The sequence below is a fragment of the Triplophysa rosa genome, linkage group LG1 (assembly GCF_024868665.1).
Source record: "Triplophysa rosa linkage group LG1, Trosa_1v2, whole genome shotgun sequence".
NCBI classification, from domain to species: Eukaryota; Metazoa; Chordata; class Actinopteri; order Cypriniformes; family Nemacheilidae; genus Triplophysa; species Triplophysa rosa.
In genome coordinates this window covers 10,347,817-10,374,399 of record NC_079890.1, presented here as the reverse complement: position 1 = coordinate 10,374,399, position 26,583 = coordinate 10,347,817, and the positions used below count along the sequence as shown (strand labels likewise).

Genomic DNA, 26,583 nt, shown 5'->3' with positions numbered 1-26,583 from the left:
ATGCCACACAGTGGTAAACATGGCCTTGTCCCAACTTTTTTGAGATGTGTTGATGCCATGAAATTTAAAATCAACATGTTTTTCCCTTAAAATGATACATTCTCTCAGTTTAAACATTTGATATGTCATCTATGTTGTATTCTGAATAAAATATTGAAATTTGAAACTTCCACATCATTGCATTCTGTTTTTATTCACAATTTGTACAGTGTCCCAACTTTTTTGGAATCGGGTTTGTACCAGATATGAACATGTTGGGCTGCATAAGAACCAAGGTGCCCCACAGAGCCACAGTGTTTACGTTTTTTGTCAACCTCTGAGTGACTAAATTATCGATGTACATTAAAACATTAGGTATAAACCTAAACATATTTTAAAGGGATAGTTTTTACCGAAGAATAAAAATTCTGTCATTAAATACTCACTCTCATGTCGTTCCACAATCGTAAGACCTTTGATCATCTTCGGAACACAAATTAAGATTTTTTGATGAAGTCCGAGAGCTTTCTAACCCCCACAACTACCACTCTCAAGGTGCATAAAGACGTTGAAAAAATAGTCTATGTGACTGGTTCAACATGGTTCAACGAATACTTTTTGTGCTCAAAAAAGCAAAAATAACGTCTGTATTTAACAATTTTCTCTCTTCCGTATCAGTCTCCAACGTGTATTCACAAGAGCACCACAACTCATGTTCAACTAACAACTCATGTGCACAAAAAGTATTCTTGTCGCTTCATAAGAATTAAGATTGAACCACTGTAGTCGTATGGACTATTTTATGATGTCTTTACTTACCTTTCTGCGGCTTTTCATTCTTTTCTTTCATTCTTTTCATTCTTTGGTGAACCTTAAAACCTTTAAAGTGATAGTTCACCCCCAAAAAAATCTACCATTATTTACTCACCTTCCGATTGTTTCAAACCTGTACACATTTCTTTGTTCTGTTGAACATGAAAAACATTTCGAAGAATGTTAGCAATTTTCAGTTCTGGGACATGATCCACTACCATAGTATAAAATAAATATTGTATTTTTTTGTTCTGTTGAATGAGATATTTTGAAGAATTTAGGAAAAAAACAGTACTGGGGCACCTTTGACTAACATTTGATTTTTCCTACTTTGGTAGTCAATGATGTTCCAGAACTGAAAATTGCTTACATTCTTCGAAATATCTTTCCCTGTGTTTATCAGAACAAAGTCATTTATACAGATATGATATTACATGAGGGTGAGTAAATGATTATGGAATTTTTGGGTGAACTATCCCTTTAAGAAGTATTTTATATACCTGTAAAATATGCTTTTTATATCTTTACATTTACATTTCTTCATTTAGCAGACGCTTTTATCCAAAGCGACCTTGAAGTGGTTTACCCAAAAATGAAAATTCTGTCATCATTTACTCACTCTCATGTCATTTGAAACATGTATGACTTTTATTCTTCCGCAGAACAGAAAAGAAGATATTTTGAAGAATGTTGTTAACTGGCACACATTCACTTGCTTCAATTGGTTTTGTGTCCATACAATAGAAGTGAATGGGTGCTGGCACTATTCGGTTAACAACATTCTTCAAAATCTTTTTTTGTGTTATGACAAAAGGGTCAGTAAATGATGGCAGAAATTTTATTTGGGGGTTTTACGTACCTTTAAACTGCTTAAATAAATTCTTAATGTATAAATATGGTCAGTCGTCTGATTGCAGTTGTGTGACCAAACAACTTTTATTTCATATCATTATTTCACAATTTTTGAGCACAAGAGTGATCTGCCTATTTTCTTTGAATAAATGAATATTGGAGTGTGTTAAGTGTATTAATCTTACACTGTGTCTACAACGGATGTGGCACGGCACGACGCGACACGGCAAAAGACAATAGAATGCATTAGAACCCAATATAAGTTTTGTCCACACTAGTGCGGCGCAGCGCAACACGACAAACCCATTAGAATAAGCTGTGTTCTAATGGTCGATGCTGCGTCGCACCAGTTGCGTCCGGTGTAGACCCGGTGGTATTCTGCAAGTGACAATTTACAACATAAAATATTCACAATTTGTGACAATTATTTAACGAAGGAAGCACACAGAAATATATCACAATTTGTATGACAAGTAGGGATGCCACAATATTCAATATAATATTGAACCGTTCGGTACGACCTCCACGGTTCAATGCGTGTAAGTGAATTGCGGTTTTCCGGTTTGCGTTTAAATTTTTCTGTGCGCTTAATTAACTCAACTCAACTCAACTTTATTTATATAGCGCTTTTACAATTTTCATTGTTACAAAGCAGCTGCACATGAGACACATTGACTACAAGCAAAACAATCAAAGTTGTACCTGCAAAAACAAGAAAAGGTTGAAAACACAGAAGACAGACACACCCACACACAAAACACTCCACACACACAACACGCACACGCGCCAACACACACAGACACAGAGACACACACACACACGGATGCGCACGCACACACACACACACACGTACGTACACAGACAAGTACGCACACACACACACGCTCAGTGAGAGCACACATTTAGGATATTTAGGATAAAGGAGAGAGAAGCACAGGTCAAATATAACAGATAATAAATTCCTATATGCAATATTAATTAAGTAAAACTTTAAAATTCTAAAGCAGCCCCCCCGGTCAGGCAGATAGTGCAAAAACAGTATGCAAACGGTGGCGAGGAACCCAAAACTCTAATCGAGAAAAAAAACCTCAGGAGAACCCAGGCCCAACCAGGGGATTCCAGTTCCCCTCTGGCAAAAGCTGCTGCCTCTGCACAAGCTCCAGAGAACTTGCACAACAAGGCTAAATAAAATAAATAAACTTAATAATAAAATAAATTATAGTTTAAGATTATCATTAATAATCTAATAGCATTTGAAATTTTGTGGTGAAGACATGTCAAGAGACCGCGTCCTTCTTTATCCAGCTCTATCATCTCAGCTCTTGTCAGGTCCCCACTTCCCATTCTCCGATCTACCATCAGGTAGAATTACACTGTGAACAGGCTCTGTCCATGTTTGTCTGTAGGCTATGCTGAGATAGATAAACGCATCCCCAATATCTAATAGCGAGTGGTGATGGGGCGGTGAAGCGAGACTGCAGCACGAGAAGCAATGTGCTGTTGTCGAGTATAATGCTGACGAACAGACGCGAGCTGGCTTTATTGTATGCCCGTTGTACTAAAGTGATAATGTCCAAATTTGGGACATCAAGAATGTATTTTTACAATGCATACGAAAGCAGCACATTCGCGTTGCTCTCAGCACACGAAAGAGCGTCTCTTCCAGCACCATGCCAAAGTCCGTTTAACGAAAGTCATGCCACTCGGCGGCCTGTCGGACAGCTATTTACGTCATAGGAAGAGCGCCTCCAAGCAGCTATTTAGAATTGCATTTTTTCCAATTTATTGCAATGGCAGTGATGCACCTTGTTAATATATTATATTTGGCCTTTCCCATTGAGTGCACGTTTACTTCGATTACAGCAATCTTTTGTGTTTTGCATTACGTCATTTTAATTACTCTGATGCGCAAAACCTCTTCAAGAAGCTTCTTTTACTGGCATGTTGATGAACAGTAAACCAAAAACTGCTGTGAGCTGCCAGTGTAAATCTTTACATTTATTAAATATACCAGGAATTTGTACAAGTTGTTTTTTGCTTAAAAGATACAGGGGCGTAGCTACATGGTGGCCATGGGTGGCCACGGCTACCCCTGAATGATGGATGGACACCTATCTGGCCACCTCAGTTGTGCGAAGCATTTTTAAGATGTGTGTCGAAGTTTACGAAGTGCTGCGCAGATCATTTAGCATATGCACTGAAAGTAACGCGAGAACATTACTCTCGCGTTAATATGATGTCATACGCTGACGCACTGACGCAAGCAGTCTGACCGCTATAACTGAACAGCTGCTAACCGCTTCGTGACAGTGTACTGTCTGTGTACCATGGAAGTTCATCGCAAACGGAAGGATCAGGTCAGTAAAATCAGTCTTGTTTAACTGGATTTCATTCATTAATTACATTTTCGCGAAAGTTTAAGTTGGGGTACTGCAATGTTTATTTTCTATAAACAATGCTACCTTACTGCAAATGATAGCTAGCAAATTATTTTAAAATAATGTTAGCACATGAAAGCATTGCAAACAAATTGTTTACTTTATGTTCTTTATGTATGTTTTTGACCAGCAAACTATGTGTAATGAAGAAATGGTGTAAATTACAGTAGAAGTTTGTAGGAAACTTTTTCCTCGTCGAAGCGGAGACCAGGAGACGTTGGGATATCTTTCATACAGAAGTTCTCTTTATTGAGGACTCACTGTGCGTCGCTGTAGTCATCCAAGTCTGACTTTTAGTTCAGTACAGTAGAGTTTTATACCTTTCAAGGGGTTCAACGGGATACATAGAGTGGAGATGATTTACACAAGCATGCAAATGCAATACAGGAATCAGCCCGTTACCGGAATTGTCCCAGCCAAGGTTTCATCAGCCTAACAGTGTAATTCAAATGCATAGGTGCTAATCCAATCAGCCTGACAGTATTGCCCATACCTTCACATTATCATAGAGACAAAGGCTTAACTGTGCCTTAACGCTTAGCGTTCACTTTAACTTGGGACCCTGCCCAATGGTCAGGAAGTGAATAAAGACAAAAGGGTAATGTCTCAGACATCTAGGCTGCCTGACTTGAACTTCTTAGAATGTAATCGTCTATACCTCAAAATGTGAAACATAATGTACATAACTTTAACCTAGATATAACATTGTATAAATTTGTAATCCCACAAGTTAAAGAATTTCGGTCTGTAAGGATTTTTTGGTCACCCTAATAAAATCACTGGGTCTTAAATGGCCACCTCTAAAAAAAAGTTCTGGCTACGCCCCTGTAAAGATAATAAAATAAGTCAAGTAAAATAAAGAGAATTTCAGTAAAATCGTTTTTACTGTTCCTGTCACATAAGCATAAAACAATCAAAAAACACTTTAATGTGCCGAAGCCATCAGAACCGAACCGAAAACCGTGGGCCATAGACCGAGGTTCGTATTGAACCGTGGGTGAGCTGTATTGTTGCATCCCTAATGACAAGTATAATAATTGTAAAAGCCCTAAAACAGATCAATAATTGCCATAATCTCAATTATTTTTTAGACATTTAATCATCAGTCAATTTTTTTAATTGTGAAAGATGTGAAAGATTCTTTGATTATTAACATAAAGTGTTTTGAAAAGAAGTGATTTACACCTCAATACTTGAATACTTATGAGAAACTGTCTGAAAGAAAAATGTTATGTTTATGGTATGGAGATAAAAAGCAGACTCCTGAACATCTACACAGCTGCTTCCTGCTCCATCTGCAGTCCAGAGTTAGAGGGACAGAAATCAAGCCACGGCACGCACAGATACACACACGCACACACACACACACGCTTACACAAAGGAGTATATTTTCTGCTTCCCTGCCTCCGCTCATGCATATTATACAGTGTTTTTATAGCTGTTTTATATCACCCATCAAGGATCTTCCTCTCTAACTTACTCCAGCACAATCGCTTCAGAACTGCTTCCTTCATTCCTCCTCTCCATCTGTTTAACGGGTGGAGAGAGATCTAAAACAGGGAGATTAAATTAACCTGAGAGTTTAGCACAGTTGCTTTAGTGCCTTCAGAGCACTTCTGTTTGGTGCAACTTTACTCAAGGGTGCAGTATGAACGGGGGGTTTATTAAGATGGCCGCCCACCTTTTGCCAGTTCATTTGTCTTTAGTGCCTCAATGGGATTTGTCTAAAGCAAAGGGCTGTTTTTCCATCTTAGAATTTATGTAACGCTTTGAACCAATTAGCACTTGTGTGTTATATCAGGAAGTTCCTTTTACATTTTCGTTCTCTTTTTCTTTAGCTAAAAGAGGCTATAGAAGCAGAACTTCACCAGAGCCATCTCCAGGTGACCAGCTTCACAATGACCAAAGTAATTCAACTGTACGAGACCAAAAATTCCAGACACTCCACCATGATCGTGGGAAAGACGGGCAGTGGCAAGACGGTCACGTGGCGAACCCTCCAGAATGCCCTCAGCAACCTGCACCACAAAGGAGAGCCAGGATTCAATCTAATACGTGTAAGGCCTCGATTCTTCTCTTGGTCTGGTTCCTTCCCTTGTTCTCTTGCTGTTTCATCTTGGCATGCTATAGGCTATAGATCAACAGTTTATCACAAGGTTCCTCAAGAACGTTCAGTTTGAGGACTAACGCCCTGTTTACATGGTGAAAAGGAAACGTTTTTTTTTTCTCTACGTTTTTGAAAAGTTTAACGTACAGATGACAGCTTTGTCAAAACAGCCCTCAAGCTTACAGGTGCAGCCATCGAAGACATTGCCAATGCCATGACTATTACTGCACATTGTAGAGAATCTAGCATAAGCCAAATGGTTGGAGTCATTGAAAGAAGAGCCATCAACCCCCACTCCCTTTTGTCCTGGTTTCTTTTGCTATCATCATCAAAAGACCATAGCAAAAACCTGGCTCCAGGGGTCTGGTTTTAGAGTTTTGATAACGTTTTGTCTCTCTGTTGGATATTGACGACTCCTATGCTTCAAAGCATTGGTGAGAAGTCTCTGTCTCATATGTAACTTAACATCTGAGGCTAACCAGAGAAATGTCAAAAATTATATTTTTGTAAATGTAAAGTATATAATATCATTGAGGCATTTGCTGGACGAATGCATACAAGTATTGTTATACTTTATATTACTAATCAGAGACCGTAAAATATGTATATTTGATCACTAAACTAAACTAAACTAATTCCTTGACTGAAATGGATGTTTTAAATAACTCATTTCATGGATATGATCTTGAAAGATCTGGTGGAGAACCATATTTGGTGAGCTCTGCTCATCAATATAATAACGTTAGCTAAAACCGCTACAACATCTTTTGTTAGTTGTGTGTGAAAGCATTTGGACGTGTCATACATTGTTTCCTGCTACTATCATTTCCGTTTAAATACACTTGGGCTGCAATAACAACACTTTATGTTGCAGTTTTTCCACACGATAGCCTGTATGTCATTGCATTTATTGCCCTCAGCACTTTTATTTTTCGATTAAAAAAATAGTGTGCAAGCCAAGCACAGCACTTCATCTTTGGAGAAGAGCATTTAAGTAACTTAACATGATAACAAACCAGCCCGTTAGCCTCATCGAAATGAGTAGTTTCAAGGGCAAAGATCATGCCTCTGAAACAAATGTCTCTGCAGCAGCCGTTCTAGAGAACAAGAGGATACGCCAGCCTTCCATTCCTCATTAGCATGAAAATGAACCGCCGTTAGCGGCCACGCTAACTCGGCGCCTGATACTCTTACTGCCTAGACAACAGAGTTTCCCTTAAACACCCTTCATTGTTTAGAGCATGTGAAAACAAGGATTTAACAGTCATCGAAAGCCCCCCGACACAATCGGCTCGTGGGTGTTTTGAAAATGATGGCATAGTTGAGACGGCAGCTAACACTAATTGCTGAGTGCTTATTATCTCGGTCTTGTCACACTCGGTTTGGCTGCGGCTAAAGAAGCGCCCCTTCACGGCTGCGCTTTTAACACAGACATGTTTTTACTCAATTGGCTGAGACTCCTCATCTAAATCTGCGTTTAACGCTCATGTTTTTTCTGATCTTATGTTGTTTTACTCCTTTGAAATGTCTTTATTCTTTATCACCCCCGTCACATGTATTATTTCACTGTGGGTAAAAATAGAAAAGTATGGTGGGCGATAGAGTTGTTTTGTCTTTAATGATTTTCCTCGAACGTGTGCTGTGTGTGTAAGAGTTTCAGGTGAGATGTGACACACTCCTATTATACTTTGTTAGTGTTTGTCAAAATCTGTTGTTTAGCTTTCAGCTAGATTCGCCCCTTCTGAATTGCACCCAATAACAAGCAATTGTCAGGATAGCACACTGGCAAACAACTCTTACTGCTGTATTTCTGTGTATAGTATGTATGCAGTATGTAATGTATGCACTATGCAACAGATAACTTCGTAGAGTACACACACAGCAACATGGCAATAATTCTCCCTAAATGCAGTGCACTTATTAAACAATCTTAACTTCCCTTTCCAAGTGATACTATACATACCGCGAGGGTCCTCGCTGGACATTCAATTCAATTCAATTTTATTTATATAGCGCTTTTCACAATGTGAATTGTCCAAAGCAACTTTACATGAGAAAAACACAGAAAATGTAAAACACAGCACAGTGCATGGTGTTTATAGAACAAGCAAGATCATTCTATTAAATAATATCTAATAAATGCAGTCTCCCGGTGAGCAAGCCAGCCAACAACCCCCTCAGACCCGGCCCTGGTGTGTATCTTAGTGTTAGTACCTGCACATGAGTGCGTGTGTGTGTTTGTGTGTGTGATTGTAACTCTGATGGTATACATCTCAAAGTGCTTTCGCCTGTGTAATTCTTTACAGTTCTGTGGTCCATCTTGTTCCCTCTGCTCAAGCTGCATCTTCCACCTCTTGATGTCTGCCTCCTCTTTCATACCTGGCTCAACACCTCTCTCTTTGCATATCTATTTGTCTATCTCTATCCCTCCGTGCAAACATAACCTCCCCCTGTTTCCTCATTACCTTCGTTCCGTATAACACACACACACTTCTGAGTCTCCTGTGCATCGGCCTCTTACCGCTGATTTCATTCCTTTTCCACTCCACCGGCTTTGAACTCTGACCTTTGATCTCTGCTTATGACCTTTTAGGAGTTTCCCCTGAACCCCAAGGCAGTCAGTCTGGGTGAGCTGTACGGAGAATACAACCTCGGCACCAACGAGTGGACAGACGGCATCCTCTCCTGCCTTATGAGGGTGGCCTGTGCAGGTACTGAACATACTGACCCAAATGGACCTACTTTACACAATTAACACTTAATCCAGGTTTTATTGTGAATGATTCGTGGGTAATTTATTTTTTAGAAAAAAATATTTTGTGTATATAATCTTTCAGTAAAATGAGAAGATTTAGCAGAAGTTATTTAATTGAAAGCGTGTTCTGCCACTAAAACATCACTTGCGTTTGTGTCTTTGTTTTTCTTGTTAAATGTCCTGTTATCTAACAGAAGTAAAATGCGTTGTGAGCACCGTGCCATGTTGATTTTACAGCCTGTGTTTAGAAATGCTGAGCTGCCAGCTGTTGTCATCTGCTGATGGCAGGTGTTTTGTAACTTCAGCTGAAGCACTAACAGACACAGAGGAAGGATAATGAGAAACTGAATCCCGATGTGAAGAGAGAGAATTAAAACAGAAGCACAGAGCAAGTTTGTGAGGTCTGATTAGTTTGCATCCAGCCTGGTCTCTACACACAAATCCTCATGATTTTCTGTGATACTTAAGATGGCTGAGACTTGGAGTTCCAATAATAAGAGATTTTGTCTTATTCTGGAGCAGTGTGTGTGTGCGCTCATGGTGATCTCATGTGAATGTGTGTCTATTATATTCTCCTGCCTAGATTCCACTACTCACAGGTGCTGAATGTGATGGCCTCATGCCCTACATTAGTTCTCCCTAAAGCCTGAGCATGTAGCGTGAACCCGGCCTGAATAAATCTCTCTCTCTTTCTTTCCTCTACAGCCACACACTGTTGCTTGCGCTGACATATATACAGCCATGGAATACATTTAGAGACCAGTTTCGTTCTGTGAACTAGTGACAACATTTCTCCCAAATTCCAAGTATAAATGTATTTTATTTGCAGAAAATTGAAAAGGGGAAATATCTTCAATACTTCAAAGAATATAAGTTCTTATTCATTTTTAAAGGTCCAGTGTATGAAATTTAGCAGCATCTAACTGTGAGATTGCGAATTGGAACCAATGGCTCACTCCACCGCTGGCTTTCGAAGCACTATTGTGGCTGACGTAGGACTAAGATGTTGTCTTGTTTTCGCTTCTTTGCCGAAGGAGATAACGTATTTACGGTTTGTCCATTTAGGGATATTGCAGTAACAACATGGTGAATTCCATATGTAAATAGAAATAGCTCATTCTACACAGTAATAAAAGCATAACGCTTCATTATGTAAGGTCTTTGTGGATTTACATTTATGCATTTGGCAGACACTTATCCAAAGCGACTTACATTGCATTATACTATACATTTGATTCTGAGTATGTGCAATCCCTGGGATCGAACCTACTGTATGACTCTGGCATTGCTAGCACCACGCTCTAACCACTGAGCTGCAGGAACGCTGTACACCTCTGAAGACAAAGTTATGTATATTATATTTCATTTCTGTCAATAGATCCTCCAAAAATGACATACTGGGCCTTTAAACAACATAATACAAATGCTGTACATGTATTTTAATGACAGTTCAAAAATGAATATAGGATGGAATACAGTAAGGCAAATTTTCATGCATCTTTGCATTCTCTTTTGCTGCGTCCCAATTTGTATACTATGTGTCCTAAATACTTTTCGAAATTAGTAGTAGTATGCCCCAAATCATAGTATGCTGAAATGAGTATTCCCAAAGTACCAGCTGGTCGAAGTGCAGATCCATGGATACTCCAACGGCTGATATTACCCACAACTCACCACGAGAGGGCAAAGTTTAGTGACGCTACACTGCATTAATAAAATTGAATTAGAGATGCTTCACTGAATTAATAAATGTAAGTATATAGTAAACATTACATAAGAAATAAGAAATAAATACAGACTTAAATGCAAATAAGGGCTGTATTTTGATGGTATTGTGTCATCTAGGCAACAGCAGCCACTTCCGTTTCGTATTAGTATGTCCCAGTTCGTGCATACTGCTTTTCTGCACACAAAAATGTATATACTTTTCCATAGCAAAAACAGTACATACTTTGAGGGCATAGTATAAGTAGGCAAACTGGAACACAGCATCAGTCTTTCACATTAATGTTGGGTGACTTTATGGCATTCCTGAGTTTTTTGTTTGTTTGTTTAATATTCAACCACTGAAATGGACATAATATGTGCAGAAATGCTGATTAAAGGCAAAACTGGAGTGGTCTCTTAATTTTTTTCTACAGATAATTTTCTTTTTTTCATAATTTGCGTTGTATCTCAATCTGATTTGTGCTGTATGGCTACTGTCCTCTTGATGTGATCAACCAGTCTGTATCTTTCTCTTTCCATCTTTCCTTCTGTTGTTGTATCTCTCTACATTTGTTTCCTCTCATATCAGCTTGATCAGCATAAGGCACAATTTCCCGCTACTTTATTTTTTTCCAGTGTAAGTTTGGTTTGATTTATTGGCATGCCAAATTACTACTTACGCATTTCCAAAGCATCTGTTTGGCTAGGGCCAATGTGCAAAGCACCTATATTTAATCCATTATTAAAAGGAAGTAATAAAAAACAAAGTACTCTCACTTTCGATGGAATTTCATTTTGTTTTGTTCAGAATAGCCGGGTTTCCATCACCCTGTTTTATGCGCATTTTGAAGTTTCGTATCAGAAACTGTCCAGTGACTAATTCCAGGAATTCCAAAAAAGTTTAGAGGTGTGACCTCTATGTGAGGGAAATTATGGGTAGGATGAGGGGGAGAGTATTGTATCCCTACTGTGGTATGTGAGCATTGGTTTTATGAGAGGTCCTCTATAGTATCTAAAGTAAACATCTGTATGTGTTATCTGCATTAAGGACCAGAGTATTTGTCCCTGGAAAGGAGCTAAATCTGAGAATCCTTTCGTTTTACAGTGTCTACACCGGACACGCCGTGATGCGATGCGACAAAAGACAATAGAACGCATTAGAACCCATTATAATTAAACATTTTGCCCACACTGGATGCGACGCGGCGTGACACTCCCATTAGAACAAGCCGTGTGTTGTGTCGAATCACGCCGGTCGCGTCCAGTGTAGACACTGTGTTATTTGTAAAAAACAGATACAGTATATAAAAAAGAGGTTTATGTGTGTAGGCAAAGCTCTGCCCTTTCCTGGATGCTTATGTTTCACTGGACTTCTGCAGTTACTTCAACTCCTCTTTTTCTCTTTTAATGTTTAAATAGGCTGCATCCGTAGTACAAAATAATAGTTCCTCTGCCAAAGGGAATGAGTCAGTATGTATTAAAAAGTCATAATGGTGAGACATACTGTAGTAATAGAACACAGCATTCATTGTGGTACCCTTATAGTGGGGAAGTTGTTTGTTGCTGTGTACAGTAAATTGAAGAAGTACGTTTCACAGATTTCGCTGAACTTTATGCATTGTGTCATGATGAAATACAGCTCTGTCTCAATTTAATTTTGTTTGCTATATAGGAACAATCATTTATCTTGTTCTTTGTATATTTTGCTATGATTTTCTGTGCCTTACTTGTTATTGCTATTGCTAAATTGAGTTTGCTGAGTCTAAATTGAGTCAAGGTGGTTCTCATTATTCACAGTGGACAGGTGTACATATCAGGGCTGAATAGCATTGCTTCTGTACTCTAACTTTGTTTGGCATTTAATCATGTTTTAGCAAATGTTGATCATTCTTTTATTGTCTTCTTTTCATAATTTAGAGGATTTTATAATGGCACAACCATGGGTCACTAAATGTTGTTCCTGCAATTTAATTGGCTGTTTTTGTGTCCTTATAATTAATGGATATTGGCCCGATTCAGTGCAGCATGCATTCTGATGTTCCAATGTACTTTCACTAAATTCTGTGTGCAAGGTCTCAGCTGGGCGTATTTCCCATTTGGCAAGTTATTGGTTTGTTATTGGACCACATACCTCAATGGCATAAAAAACAATGGCCTCAATTACTAATTGTAATATCAGACTAATTTTTATTTGAATCTCTATAGGGTGCTTCCATTTTATGACACAGAAGGGCTTGGAAGATTTTCTCATTCAATTCATTCACTGCAGGATTGATTTTGCCTGTGGACCAGAGTTCGGGCCTGATTGTTGTTTTTGTGTATGTGGTAAAGCATTAGTTTTCATTTTTTTAAGTTGTAATTAGATAATGCACAGTGAACTAAAATGAACTTTATTGTAATAATAATGTAATCGTAATAAATGGTAATTATTGTATTAAAAAGTAGTTATGTTAAAGGGACAGTTCCCCCAAAAATGAAAATTCTGTCATCATTTACTTACCCTCTTGTCTTACTTTCTTTTGCAGAACACAAAAGAAGATATTTTGAAGAATGTTGGCACTTTGACTTGCATTGGTTTTGTGTCTACACAGTAGAAGTGAATGAGTACCCCTGTTGTCCAGTGACCAACATTTTTCAAAATATCCTCTTTGTGTTCAAAGAAAGTCATACAGTGTGAGTTATTGCCAGAATTTTCATTTTGGGGTAATCTATGTATTTATTAATACAACCTAATTGTAAAGTGTTTCCTGAATATGTTGTAATGCATTTCTTAAAGCTCATAACTCTTATGAGTTTGCTGCTTGAGTAAATTGTCTAAAACGATATAGTAGATACTGTACGACAGTACACGCTAGTAAGTCTAGTCTTTATGGTAAACCAGAACCAGGTGATGGGAATAAATCATGCTATCATAAGCAGTGCTTGAATTGAATCACGTCATATGGGGGATCCCCACAAAGAGATGTTTTTTATAGGGGATCCAAAAATGATCTTAAAAGATATTTTAAACTATTTTTTAAATAAAAAATATTGTAAGACAATACTAAATATATTATTCTTCATTTAGTTCTGTGCAACATAATTAAATGTAAAAAAAAAGATCCTAATAATAATTACCTTAAACAACATCACGTGCTTACATTTTTAAAGAGACCTAAAAACAGACTTATTAATTATTGTAAATAATTATTAGCAATATTTACTGTATCTTATCTGCACAAATTTCAGATTTGTCAATATTATGTACTTCTAAAATAAATTTATCCGAGGGACCCCCTTGAGGCTATTTTTTACCTCCTATTGGGGATCCCTAATGCCTCATCCCCCCCACCCCAATTCGAGCACTGATCATAACTCGCTATCACAATCCATAATCTAATTTGACAATATTTATTTAATTACCAAAAAGGTTGTCTTTGTAGTGTATCATCAAAATAGATACTGCATATACGAATAACTTGATGTTAAATGTTAAATCCCAGTGACACTTTTTGGCATACAACTTTTTGGAATACAATTCAGTGAAAGGGTGACTTTTGTCTTAATAGTGGTAATTGTAGTAGTTGTGTAAGTATAATATGCAGTAGTTGGCTTTAAAAAGTTTTAGCTTTGTGCTTTGTGAGGAATTCTGAGAATCGAGAATTGATTCCTACAAAACATCCCTCCCTGGTTAGTGCTCACACATAATCTTCAGTCATTATTATGGTCAATTTTATAACTGCTTCTAGTGCACTATTGAATAGCGTTCGGAGAGCAGACTGAATTGTGTACGTCTAGCTCTAGTACATTTGATTTTTAACACTTTCATCTTGTCTTGAATCTCTTGCTTTGTAATGCAGACTTCTAATGAATTAATATTAATTCTTGCACCTCAGGCTGTTTGTTTACTTGGTTTTGTTTAGAATTCTCTTATCTCCTTCTCTGTGGCCTCCCCTGTGATTCAATTTTTCGTGTTTGTACTCCTTGCCCGTACTCTCTGTCTCTCTCTTTATATGCTAAATTTAGTGGTAGCTCTCTCCATCACATACACAGGAGTTTTCAATCAGTCTCAAGGTGATCTCTCTGACTGAGCTCTGTGGATGTTTTGACCAAGCCAACACTGAGCGGAGGAATGGCATCATGCGTCAAGCCTGCCTAGGTTTCCATGGCAACGTGCTACTAAGACATGCTTTGATTGCTCTTGCCACCCGCCAGTCATTAAATCCAACCAATCAGTGTCCCCATTTTTACATGCTTTTATTTTATTGGTCTCGTTTAGTCAATTCTAGAGTTGATATTACAGGGGGCCATGAATTTGGGCTAAGTTAATGTGATTGCAGAGGCCCAATATAGTTTGTTTTTGTTACCTGGGTCCCACAGTCTCAGCTCAGAGAGTGAAGGTGGCCCAGAGGAGATGTGACACTTCCTGTTGTTGTGTGAGACAGGTCTGGTGTTATACGCTTATCCAGGCAACCAGCAGGCCTGCTGCTTCCAGTGTGTGTTTGTGCATAAGACAGATGGGCCATGTACTATGCTGTTTTTTATACGTTTGAGTTTAATAAATGAGACGTACATGGGCAGATAAAGAGACAGAGAAAGATAAATGATCAATCAGAGGCTTCGCCACAATTGCCTGCGAGTCTCTCTGGTGTCTGTAAAGCCGAACTAGGGAAATAAATCTGACAGCGAGAAGAAGAAGAGAAGGGGAAAATGAAAAATATAGAAAAAGGAAATCCAGGGTGTATTAGGACATTGTGTTTGTGTGTGTGAAACACTAACACTTCCTCTCTGTGTGCACGAGCTCAGATGAGAAGCCTGATGAGAAGTGGATTGTGTTTGATGGGCCAGTGGACACGCTGTGGATCGAGAGCATGAACTCTGTAATGGACGACAACAAAGTCCTCACACTCATCAATGGAGAGAGAATATCCATGCCTGAACAGGTACAGGTGCTAAACCATACACTACCACCACCCAGGATTATTTAACTTTGATTCCAGACATGAGACTGTGTCCTGTCCAACAAACCCAACACAGTACTAATCTGTTAGCATCAGTTATTTGGGAATTTTATAATGAAGAGATTTCATTTCACCATAAAAATTTAGCTGTCTAAGTTACTATTTCACCATGTATACAGCCACGGGAAAATTAAGAGACCATTCCAAATTCTCATTTCAAATGAGCATTTCTAGATGTATTGTGGCTATTCCATTCCAGTGTCTGTTGAATTTCAACAAAATCAAACCTCAGGAGTGACATAAAGTCATCCAACAGCAATGTGAAAGACTGACAGCATGACAAGACACATGAAAACTGTTCAAAATAACTTTTTAACTTTTCCTAATGTATACTCTACATGTACAAATATTACTGTTGTTTTGCTTAAAAGTGAATATGAAATTATTTTCTTTGCAGTATTTGAGGTCTGAAAAAATTCAGAGCATCTTTTCTGTTATTTTGACGTGTTTCTCCAGTTTTCATTTTCTCTGAATAAATGCATATAGAAACAATATTTTTATTTGAAATTTGGGAGAAATATTGTTAGTAGTTCACAGAATGAAACAAAACTGATCACTTTACCTAAACACATACACATATAAATAGTACATTTTAAAATGAGAAAAACAGTTTCTGAAATGGTCTCTTAATTATTTCTGCAGCTGTATATCTCTTTCTTGTCTTCTCACAGTCTTACATCAAAAATCATCATATCAGTCATTTTTTTTAAACCAAAATAAGTCAATTCCATATATATAAATACTCATAGTTTTTTCACATAGTAGTTGTGTTTATAATAGTAGGACAAATTCGATTCCCACACATTGTTGTTACTTAGACATCTTTTATTGTGCGTTGTATAACGCTAGAGAACCTTCTCTGGGGTCTTTGAAATGTTATCTAAAAAAAATTTCCGAGATATGACAGTGTGTCCTACTTTTCTCCATCACCGTAATGAGAAATTGAGTTCAGAGTGTATGTTTGGTTGGGTTTTATCCATTAATGTGAGCATGTGCTGCAGGTGTCATTATTATTTGAAGTGGAGGATTTAGCTGTGGCGTCCCCTGCTACCGTGTCTCGCTGCGGTATGGTTTACAACGACTACTCCGATTTGAGCTGGAAGCCGTACGTTCAATCCTGGATGGAAAAAAGACAGAAGGTTTGAGACACATCATTAAACTCACACATCCGTGGTATTAGATCGCCTAAGTGCTTTAGTTTGTAATATTCTCTCTTATCTGCTCTACCAGATTGAAATGGATCATTTAAAGCAGCTCTTTGAGCGATATATGGAGAAGACCCTCACTTTTAAGAAGATTCACTGTAAAGAGCTTGTGAGCATCACTGAACTGAATGCAGTGGCATCGCTCTGTAGACTCTACGATTCACTGGCCACTCCTGAGAACGGGGTCAGAGCACTCACACCTCATTGATGTATATAATTCATATGACCGTACAGAAGAAAAAATGATCATTCATTCATTATCACAAATAAATCATGGTTTTTGAATGTAGTCAGGATGTTCAGACATATGTCTCTTGGCATTGGGATGTGATCTTGCAAGTCTTGTGTCAATGTTTGACTTCATCAAAACATTAAGCTTCATTAAACGTGATATTTAGTTTGGTATTTGTTCAGATTGGCTGATCGTTGCTCTTATTCTCTCTGTATGGTCAGGTAAACCCAGTGGATGCTGAACACTTCAGCCTTATGGTGGAGCTCTGGTTCATCTTCAGTCTCATATGGTCTGTGTGTGGCTCTGTGGATGAGGATGGACGCAAGAAGATTGACAACTTCCTACGTGAAATAGAAGGAACTTTCCCTAACAAGGTACACTTAACAAAATATCAAAACACATTTTTTCCTCATTTTTATTCCAAGACATCAATTCGTTTTCAGACGGGTGTCCTACAGAAAAACAGTTGTATAACTATAAATATGTATAGAATTGCCCAAATACAGAACTTTATGTCTTAAATTTGTGTAGTATACAGTATGCTATCTCAGAGGGAAGAGAGAGGACTTCTACAAATATATATGGTTATAGAGCCACCTTCTTGAGACTCGGTTTGACTTTCATGCATCTTTAAGCTTGACGTAAGAATACATACAGTAGCATATATGTTTATGTAGTGTATACAGGGCTGGAAGGGGGCATGTAGGGGGACCTGAGAGTGAATTTCAAGGGGAGACAAAGTTCCACCTCAAAATCTAGCCGATTTCCATCTTTTATCCATAGAAAAGCATCTAAACGCAATGCAAATTTCATACATAAATGCAGTTAAGTTTTCCGTATCTATGGTTTAAAATGATAAAATATGTCCCCAGCAAGAGTCCCCCCAGTGAATTTTGGCCATTTCGAAAACTGAGTGTATGTACTGTATAGACAAAAAATGTATCCGCCTGCATTAAAACAGCTGATGCTCTGCGTCCAAAACTGACAAAACGGTTATTCGTTTCTGCCTCCGAGCACAAATATAATATAACCAGAGAAATAATCATCTTTATTAAACCTCAGGACACCATCTACGAGTACTACGTGGACACCAAGAACAAAACGTGGGCGTCATTTGAGGACAAGCTGCCCAAGGGCTGGCGTTACGCTTCCAAGTAAGATGTGTGTGTGCGCCCCTGTTCAGGGGTCTCTGCCAGCCGCCTGCGGGCTCAGTCAAAGGCCCCTCGCCTGGCTCCGTCCCAGACTTTTGAATTCCTCGTCTATTCATATATTTCATGTTTTTACCCATCTTCGTCTCTCTCTCTTCTCTCCTGCTCTCATTTGTCATGTCAGTCCAACTCTTTCCCCTTCATTGTCCTTTGTCCTCTCGGCTCTTTCCGCTCCCTCTTTGTCGCCTGTCCATTTTTTCCGCCCTTTTCTACCTGACTCTTTTTTAATCCCCTGTTCATTTGAAATGTCTCGCTACACCTTTCAATTTTCAGTCTTTCAATCAGGACTTTTCACCTCCTCCAGTTCCTCATTCATTCTGTTCTCTCAACCCTCCCACCCGTTCTGCTCACTTTCTCTCTCTTTCTTTCTCTCTGTATTCTACCTCTATATACTTACCCTAGACGTTGCACTTTTCTACTTTCTTGCAGCTATCTGTTTAATTATTGTGTCTTTGCAGTGCTCCATTCTATAAGATCATGGTGCCCACGGTGGACACGGTGCGCTATCATTATCTGGTCAAGGCTCTGGTGAGCGCTCAGCACCCTGTGCTGCTGACGGGTCCAGTGGGGACAGGAAAGACGTCAGTGGCCCAGAGTGTCCTGCAGAGCTTGGACACAGTCACGTGGGCCACACTCACCATCAACATGTCCTCACAGGTATTGAGAATCACTGATGGCATTAATAATAATGCCATATCAGCAGTAGCCCTTTCTTTCTTCCTACCTCACATATATTTTTATAATTAAGCTTTTGGGTCTGAACTATTTAGACTTCTCTTTTAACACTCCAACCCACCAAACAAAACTGTGATGTGAAATGCATCCGGTTTAGTCTCTGGTTTGCACCAAACACTCTAGTGGGAGTTTTTTAGGATGTACGTTTAATAAGTTAAAGGTACTTTTGAAAAATGTGACCCTGGACCACGAAACCAGTCTTAAGTAGCAGAGTAACATTTGTAGTAATAGCCAAAAATACATCGTATGGGTCAAAATTCTTGATTTTTCTTTTATGCCAAAAACCATTAGGATATTAAGTAAAGATCATGTTCCATGAAGACATTTTGTAAATGTCCTACCGTAAATATATGAAAACTATTTTTGTGAGTGGATGCGGCAAAATCGCTAACAAAAATGACCAGAAACACACCTACTATCTTCACACTGCCCGCTCTTTGGGAGTTACCCACTCAAGTTTGGTATCTACGTAAAGCTTAACATTTCTCCACAACGTCATTAAAGCAGTAAGCCAATAGAGAGCGTTAAAACCAACTTGTTTCTTCTTAGCAACGGCCTGCTACAGCACCTCTGATGGACAACTTTAAAAGTTATTTTCTCAATATTTCAATTTTTTTTGCACCCTCAGATTCCAGAGCTTTAAATAGTTGTACAGTGGCAAGAACCTTTCCCGTTCCAGTGAACCTTTTGGAATTTCATTGTTTTCTGAATAAATATGTCATAAAATGTGATCTGATCTTCATCTAAGTCAAGGGTATTGACAAATAAGATGTGTCTAAAATAATAACACAAAATTTTTTTGATCTTTCATGTCTTTATTGAGAACAACCAAAAAAAACCTTGTAGTGCTTGTGGAAAAAGTATGTGAACCCTTGAGTTAATGACCTCAAAAAAGCTAATTGGAGTCAGGTTTTAGCACACCTGGAGTCTACAGCTTACAGCTACTTTGTAGTCTACAGACTACAGCTACTTTGACTGATAAAACCCCCTCAAACTTTTGGAGTTTGCTCTGCACAAGAAAAACACGCTTATGTGAGCCATGCCTCGCCAAAAAGAGCTTTCAGAGGATCTACGATCAAGAATTGTTGATTTACATAAAGCTGGCAAGGGTTACAAAGTTATTTCAAAGACTTTATAAATTCACCAGTCTACAGTTATGCAAACAATCTACAAATGGAGACACTTTGGGACTGTTGCTACTAGGGTTGTTCCGATACCGATACTAGTATCGGAAATTCCACCGATACCACATAAAATTCTGGTATCGGAATCGGCGAGTACTTGAATCCATGTACCGATCCGATACCAATTTCTTAAACAGGACCTAGTTATGCCCGCTAGCTTTGCTTAACGCTGCAAATGGCAAGGCTTCTTCACTGCTCAGAATACAAACACAGAAAGTTGTGCTGTGAAGAAGAAATGAAAATGTGCTAGGGACATGCACAAATATTCGATCCGCAATAATTATTAGAAAATTAAAAATGCTATTTGAATATTTTTATTTTTCATAAAAAAAACTGCATCATCGCCACAGGTTTAGAATTGTCTTGTCTTATTTAACTCTTCTTCACTTCATCTATAATGACTTTATAATGTACAGAAAATATAAAAATAATTTGCATGTGTCCTAAATCTTTCTACAGTCAGATCGCAAGCTAGTGTAAATATTTTAAGTTCACACACGACGGCCTGACGGATCGCGTGTTATGTTCAGCTCACATCACCAAAAATGTTTTAAAAACTGGTGAGCCTGTTTACTTTATTTATTATCAACATTATAAACAGTAAAGCCAGATATTCTTGTCAGATCTGGGTTTTGTTACTGGGAGTTAGAGAAGAACAACGCAACGCATTATTCACATTCTCCGCTGTCGGCTTGTAAACTGTCAGCTTGTTGAACAGACATTCAACAGAGCAAAATAGACCTACTGTATTATGCTTGTTTTTCTTATCAAGAACATGTTAAACAAAATAAACAAGATAACCATATATCACAGACTTTCAATATGCTTTTGTTTTGTATGTTTGTTTTTTGTATGGTTTCGCTTCGCGCAGGTTTAAATGCAGTTTTTATTAATTTTTCTATTTTTTTCCAACGTTACTAATCTTTTCAACATCAAAAACCCTATATACAGGATCTAATATTAGTGCATTATGAATATTTAATGATAGTTATAAACTTGATGTGAAATTGTGACTAAATAAAAGCGGAACAAATTACGTATTTTTTCACTTAATTTAAATAAACGAATATTCGTTTTTTATGAGCTCAAATATTCTAATATGAAATTATTGAAAAATGCCCATCCCCAGTGCTAGCGCTGTTTGGCTGTATTTCAGAGTGGACCAACCAGCCAGTAAAACTGCGACTTAAGAAAAATAAATAATATTACTGTCAAATGTCTGTCAGATAATAAAAATACTCTCTAATTTACTGTATGTATTTGTTCATGTTTTATTAAGGGATAAGTCTAAAGCACACCATAAAATAATTATATCAATTCACATAGGGCTAGTATATACAGCTGTATACAGATACACACCCTGGTATCGGATCAGTACTTGGTATCGGCTGATACCCTGAGCCCAGGTATCGGAATCGGTATCGGGAAGGAAAAAAGGGTATCGGAACATCCCTAGTTGCTACTCTACCAAGAAGTGGGCGCCCAGTCAAATGACACCAAGAGCACAATGAAGACTCATCAATGAGGTAAAGAAACAACCCTGAATGACAGCCAAAGATTTGAAGGCATCATTGGAACTTGCTAACATCTCTGTTCATGAGTCTACAATACGTAAAACACTGAACAAGCAGGGTATCCATGGTAAGGACACCAACACGGAAGCCACTGCTTACTGAAAAGAACATTGCTGCATGCCTGAAGTTTGCAAAAGAGCACATTGACACTCCACAGCGGTATTGGCAAAATGTTTTGTGGACTGATGAAGCTAAGATTGAACTATTTGGAAAAAACACACAACACTAGAAAGGCGTAGAAAGGGCATGGCATATCATCATGAAAACATCATCCCAACTGTAAAGTATGGCGGAGGAAACATCATGATTTGGGCCTGCTTTGCTGCATCGGGGCCTGGCCAGCTTGGAATCATTGAGGGGAAGATGAATTCCCAAGTATATCAGACAATTCTTCAGGATAACGTGAGAATGTCTGTACGTCAGCTGAAACTGTATAGAAGGTGGGTGATGCAACAGGACAACGACACAAAACACCCGAGGAAGTCCACAACAGAATGGCTTCAGAAAAACAAAATCCGCCTTTTGGAGTGGCCAAGTCAGAGCCCAGACCTCAACCCAATAGAGATGCTATGGATTGACTTGAAGAGGGCCATACACATGAGACGTCCAAAGAATATGACAGAGCTAAAGCAGTTCTGTCAGGAAGAATGGGCTAAAATTCCTCCTCAACGATGTGCAGGTCTGATCCACAGCTACAGGAAGCGCCTGGTTGAGGTTATTGCTGCCAAGGGGGGTCAACCAGTTATTAATTCTAAGGGTTCACTTACTTTTTGCACTGCCATTTTGAATGTTGAATGAGTGTGTTCAATAAAGACATGAAAGATCAGATTTTTTTGTGTTATTATTTTTAGACACATTATGTTTGTCAATACCCTTGACTTGAAGGTCAGATGAAGATCAGATCACATTTTATGACAAATTTATTCAGAAAACCATGAAATTCCAAAAGGTTCACATACTTTTTCTTGCCACTGTATCTCGGCCAAATATTGTCCTATCCTAACAAACCACACATCAATGGAAAGCTTATTTTCAGATGTTGTAAAAAATCGAAATTTCAAAAAATTCACCCTTAAGACTTAAGATACACTTGTAAGTGTAAGACTTAAGACCCTTAAGAGTTTTTGTTGTCCAGGGTCACATATGTGTTTTTTAAAGGATTTGCTCACAAATTGTACATCACTACTCATTACCTCATAATCATTAATGTGCCAAGGAGACCTAGGGCAGGCTGGTTCTGTGACAAAATGTACTGCAGTTTGCTTTGAATAAAAGCAGTAACATCAGGGATTCTGTGGTTTCATCCCAAAAGTTTGAATCATCATACGACTGATGTGTTTCCAATGGTCTGTGAAGTAAATGGAGAGTTAAAAAATAATTCCCTCATCATGGACTCTGTAATCTTGTTCTACACCCTGTGACTTCTTTCTGTGAAACACATAAAGAGAAATACTGAAGACTGTACTTGTCATGATTTTCTATGCTATTATAGAGAATGGGGACTAAAGCGGGACAGAAAAGCACAAATATAAGTATTATGAAGTAATATTATAAGAAGTGGTTTCTCATACAGGGCTTAATCCATAGTCCCAGACTAATTTAAATGTTAGAAGTGTCTTGATCGAAAACAACTTGCATTGACATATCTTTAAATATATCAGTGAAATTGTGTTGTCTCAAGATGCATGCAGTAATGTTTTTTTGTAATGTTTTCAAAAATTACTTAAATGTCTTAGTTTAACTAAGGTTTAGCCCTGGTTCCAGCTGGTCCGCAAGAGTTTTAAAGCCACACAGTAGCTTTATATAAAACATACCCAAGTGTAACAACTGTGTCCATTTGTGTGTAGTGGAAAATGAAAAGCGTATGTTATCAACATGTGGGTGACTAAATAATGCCAGAATTAGCTGGTCTGTTGCTAGTTAAAGTCCCAGTGAAATTAAAAATTACAATTCATATTTTTTCATGAAATATTGCAGCGTTTGTTGTAAATAGTTTATCAATGTGGGTCATTTTCTTTTTAAAAATCGTGTGCCCTCATAAAAGTTAAAATCTGAAAATGCACTTCCGTCCTGTAATGACTATTCATCTTAAATGACGTATGTTAGACTGCTTGGGCGAAGCATCTGTTAACTCCTCCCCTTCAACTGTCAGTCTGCTGCCTGTTCCATTTCAGAATAAAAAGGCTGTTTTTATACATCCAATCAAATCGCAGAGAAAGATGAAAGCCACGCCCACTATTTCACTCGAAAATGCGTCGAAATACGGAAGTAAAAACGACCGCAACTTCCGGTCCATGGGGACTTTAAACAGTTATTTTACACTCTGACTTCTTACTTTTGGCTGTGTGGTTAAATAAAAGCATTTTTAACCAACAAATTTTAAGTTCTCAAACTTACATGATGTTTTTATAGTACAAAGGCCTCTTATTTAAAAGATCAAGAAAATTTTGATTTTTCAATGTATGACCCCTTTAAAGAGACTCAGAACTTAGTGTGTGTGTGTGTGTGTGTGTGTGTGTGTGTGTGCGTGTGTGCGTGCGTGTGTGTGTATCAGTGAGTCTGATATTTTAATAGTTCAGTCTCATATCTGTAACAACCTGTGTCAGTGATCAGATGGCAAAGCCTGTTGAGTAATTTTTCAAGCACACGGTGAGATCACTACCATCATCATTATTATTCTCAGACACCAGTTATCACTGGTTACCAAAATAGGACGTTTTCTACCTATCCCTCAAACTGTCACTCACTCTCTCTGAATATTTTACCCACTTGCGTGTTCTGGATGGCATTCTTCTCAATGCTGACACAGTTTTTCTTTCTCTCTCTCTCTCTCTCTCAGACTAGCTCTAATAATGTTCAGGAGATCATTGAGTCTCGAGTGGAGAAGAGGATTAAAGGTGTATATGTGCCGGTGGGTGGGAAGAACATGCTTGTTTTTCTAGATGATCTTAACATGCCCGCCATGGATGACTTTGGCTCCCAGCCTCCACTGGAGCTGCTCCGCCTCTGGATTGATTACGGCTTCTGGTATGACCGCCAGAAACAGACCCTCAAGTCTATCAAAGTAAGTCATTGTATGTGTACCTGTTTTAATTTACAGGTTTATAGTTGTGTGTGAGTTGGACGTGTGTGTACATGTCTCACTGTGTCATGTTTTGCTCTAAAAGGACATTTTTCTTCTGGCTGCGATGGGGCCTCCTGGTGGAGGGAGGACTCACATATCAGGACGCCTGCAGAGCCGCTTTAATCTCATCAACATGACCTTCCCTACAGTAAGTACATCTTGATACCCTTAAACAGTCCAAACAAGCCATTTTCTCAAGAAAAACAAGCATTTGCAGGGCAGACAACGGACGGTGTTTAGGTAAGGCTTTGCGTCAGTATTGTTCTTTGTAACCTGTAAGAATGAACACACAACCTTACATTTTGCTTTGATGACATCACTGCTAATGTTCAAGCTTTAACTGCGAAAAGGGTCACGTGCAACATCAAACTTCTAATATTGTTAAAATATATAAAGTTCAATGAGAACAGTAATAATATAATATAATATGTGTAAAATAAAATATTTTTCTAAAAGTTAACAGTATAATGCTTGCCACAATTTTGTGGTTTTATCAATTTCCTCTTGTATTCTTTCGTTCTCTCTCCAGGAGTCTCAGATAAAGCTCATCTACGGCACCATGATCAGTCAGAAGCTGCAGGAGTTTGAGGAGGAGGTGAAGCCCATCGGAGGGGTTTTGACCCAAGCCACCCTGGAGCTGTACCAAGCCATCAGCGCCCGTTTTTTACCCACACCCGCAAAAATACACTACCTCTTTAACCTCAGAGACATCTCCAAGGTACGAAACATTGTGTGGGATCGTCTCTCCACTGGAAATGCAGCAGCTTGCGTTTTTTATTGTGAATTGTGCCCGGTGATGGTGCCGGTTTATAGTGCCACATTGTTTTAGCACGCAATTCACTAAAGGAATTATGGAAATCAGGTAACGGCCCCAAAGCGCCTACAGCGTTGGCGCTGAATGCAATTTGCACAACGCAATTCCCCATCTTGCCGGCCAGTTCTTAGCACTTGGTTGTGGAAGACACAATAGAGTACTGCATTCTGGCATACTTTACTGGGACTGCACAGCATCACTTCATCACTGGACCCGAACAGGTTCCTATAAAACTCATCTATGTTTTTACACTTTCCTTATTTAATAACAGATCATTGCTTAAATTGTTGCTGTTATAGGGAATAACTATTATAACAAGGACATGTGTTTGCATTGAACACTTGGAGTTCAGTTCATCAGAAAAAAATACCCCATAATTGTTTTACCCTTATGCCATCCTGGTATTGATACATTTGTGAGAGAAAAGACGTCATATAAGCTAAAATAACATACGAACGTAGCAAAGCTGTTTAGCATATTAACTTCTGAGCAACATATTGCTTTGTTTAGACCAATTGTATCTCAGTATGATACTGTACAAAAAAGGTGTTTGATTGACAAATACCCACAATTACTTACAAAATGAATCCCTTCCAAAACATCATTGACACCATGCAAGAACGCAAGGACATTCATTTGGAGCTTGATCAGAAATAAGAAATTATTTTTATATCAGAAAACTACACAGAGGGCTTTGCGTGTTCAATCTCATCTCTCTTCTTTGTTTCTCTCTCTCTGCTCTGCAGGTGTTCCAGGGATTATTACGAGCACACCGAGACTTTCACGACACCAAGCAGAGTATCACACGCCTTTGGATTCATGAGTGCTTTAGGTACCAAACACACATAGACACAAA

At 38.4% G+C, this 26,583-nt stretch overlaps 1 protein-coding gene across 1 annotated transcript in view; it reads left to right on the top strand.

Moving 5' to 3' along the window:
• The window catches only part of dnah2 (dynein, axonemal, heavy chain 2), a 103,166-nt gene that overhangs the window by 32,631 nt on the left and 43,952 nt on the right, over positions 1 to 26,583 (top strand). The window contains exons 16-27 of the mRNA XM_057321864.1: positions 5,921 to 6,139; positions 8,783 to 8,900; positions 15,437 to 15,573; positions 16,653 to 16,790; positions 16,882 to 17,040; positions 17,310 to 17,462; positions 18,151 to 18,242; positions 18,755 to 18,953; positions 24,629 to 24,853; positions 24,957 to 25,061; positions 25,443 to 25,631; positions 26,474 to 26,559. Coding sequence (XP_057177847.1) covers positions 5,921 to 6,139; positions 8,783 to 8,900; positions 15,437 to 15,573; positions 16,653 to 16,790; positions 16,882 to 17,040; positions 17,310 to 17,462; positions 18,151 to 18,242; positions 18,755 to 18,953; positions 24,629 to 24,853; positions 24,957 to 25,061; positions 25,443 to 25,631; positions 26,474 to 26,559 — 1,820 coding nt within the window. The remainder of the gene's footprint in view (positions 1 to 5,920; positions 6,140 to 8,782; positions 8,901 to 15,436; positions 15,574 to 16,652; positions 16,791 to 16,881; positions 17,041 to 17,309; positions 17,463 to 18,150; positions 18,243 to 18,754; positions 18,954 to 24,628; positions 24,854 to 24,956; positions 25,062 to 25,442; positions 25,632 to 26,473; positions 26,560 to 26,583) is intronic.